Consider the following 1,492-nt stretch of genomic DNA (forward strand, 5'->3'; position numbering starts at 1 on the left):
GGCTTCAGGAACTGAAACCATCCGTTGGCATTTCCCAGTCAAAAAGCACCACTTTTGCAGCATCAGCAAGTGTCAGGGGTTTACTGGAGCTCACAGAATAAAGCAAAGATGGCCTGTGGTTTGGAGAAGAGGAATTCAATGATCTGTCCTCTCTGCTGGTCTGTTTTGTGAGCTTTAACAGTTTGCATAATCACTTAGTTTCCAAACTAAGGAACTAGAAGGTGATTCTAGATCAGAATCAGAGAATCATTAAGGTTGGAAAAGACCTCCAAGATCAAGTCCAACCTGTGACCAATGCCCACCTTGTCACCCAGCCCAGAGCACTGAGTGCCACATCCAGTTTTTCCTTGAAAACCTCCAGGGATGGTAACTCCACCACCTCCCTGGGCAGCCTCTTCCGATGCCTGACCACTATTTCCAGGAAGAAATTCTTCCTGATGTGCAACCTGAACCTCCCCTAGCACAGCCTGAGGCTATTTCCTCTTACATGAGAGAAGAGCCCAACCTCATAGAACCTCCTTTATGTTATTGAACCTGAGCACTGACAGTCCCAATCAAGGAAGAAGTCATCCTGCTTCTGTAGCAAAAAGCAGCAAATACACAGCCTAGAAAATTCTGCTAGTCTCAGGTTGGAGGTAGCCTTGGGGACCCGGAGCTGGGACACTACTTACCATTTGGAGCAGGACAGGTGTTTGTCAGGAATCTCTGTGATTCTATGGTCATTGGCCAGCCCTGTTAAACAAATCAGTTCTTCATTATCCATGGGGTGATAACCCTGGAATCACCTTCAGGGATGGCTTAAAATACCCTTACCTTGAAAGTCACCATTTCAGCGTCTCCAAAAAGGATAACAGGCAGTTTCCATTCCTCTGCTGTAATTCCCATTAGCCCCAGGACCTGGTTCTCCGTTGCCCTGTATCTCCTGTGCTCCATCACAGCGTGTGCAAAGCGAGGCAGGATGGATTTGTTTTCTGTTAAAGAACCAAAACTCAGGAACTCTCCTTTTCCTTCTAGAGAGAAGGGTTTTCCAAGTTCAACAAGATCTACGAATACGATTACCAGATGTTTGGCCAGGTAAGAGTTTCCTTTCAATCTGCTGCTGGATTAATGAAATGCAAATACTAATTAATAAAAGCCATTTGTCAGGAGTTATGAAACACATCTCCAGTGCTGGGGATGTTCTGCCCAAAGATGAGGAAATGTCAGATGTTGTTTTCTTGGCTCAACCACCTATTTTGTTGCTTTAGGTCTTTGAACTTCCTGGTTTTATATCCATTAAAAATACATTGTAGTTGCTTAGAATTGGGAGCTTCCTGTAAAAATTGAGGAGAAGGCCGTGGATTTACCTGTCAGGAGAGAGGAGAGCTTGTTATGATGTATTAGTTGTGGATGTCCCATCCCTGGAAGTGTTCAAGGCCACGCTGGCAGGGGGATGGAACAAGATGAGCTTTAAGGTCCCTGCCAGCCCAAACCCATTCTGGGATTCTGTCAT

General features: G+C 45.4%; 2 protein-coding genes across 2 annotated transcripts in view; one reads left to right on the top strand and one right to left on the bottom strand.

The window, feature by feature from the left end:
• The window catches only part of SMCR8 (SMCR8-C9orf72 complex subunit), an 11,985-nt gene extending 11,052 nt beyond the window's left edge, over nucleotides 1-933 (bottom strand). The window contains exon 1 of the mRNA XM_008928080.3: nucleotides 814-933. Within this exon, the coding sequence (XP_008926328.3) occupies nucleotides 814-933 (120 nt within the window). The remainder of the gene's footprint in view (nucleotides 1-813) is intronic.
• Nucleotides 934-958: 25 nt separating this feature from the next.
• Nucleotides 959-1,492, top strand: part of TOP3A (DNA topoisomerase III alpha) — a 9,918-nt gene continuing 9,384 nt past the window's right edge. Inside the window, exons 1-2 of the mRNA XM_029957817.1 lie at nucleotides 959-973; nucleotides 1,015-1,114. Of these exons, the coding sequence (XP_029813677.1) occupies nucleotides 959-973; nucleotides 1,015-1,114 (115 nt within the window). The remainder of the gene's footprint in view (nucleotides 974-1,014; nucleotides 1,115-1,492) is intronic.

Source organism: Manacus vitellinus, unplaced genomic scaffold (genome assembly GCF_001715985.3).
Source record: "Manacus vitellinus isolate BGI_N305 unplaced genomic scaffold, ASM171598v3 scaffold_12_pilon, whole genome shotgun sequence".
Lineage (NCBI taxonomy): Eukaryota > Metazoa > Chordata > Aves > Passeriformes > Pipridae > Manacus > Manacus vitellinus.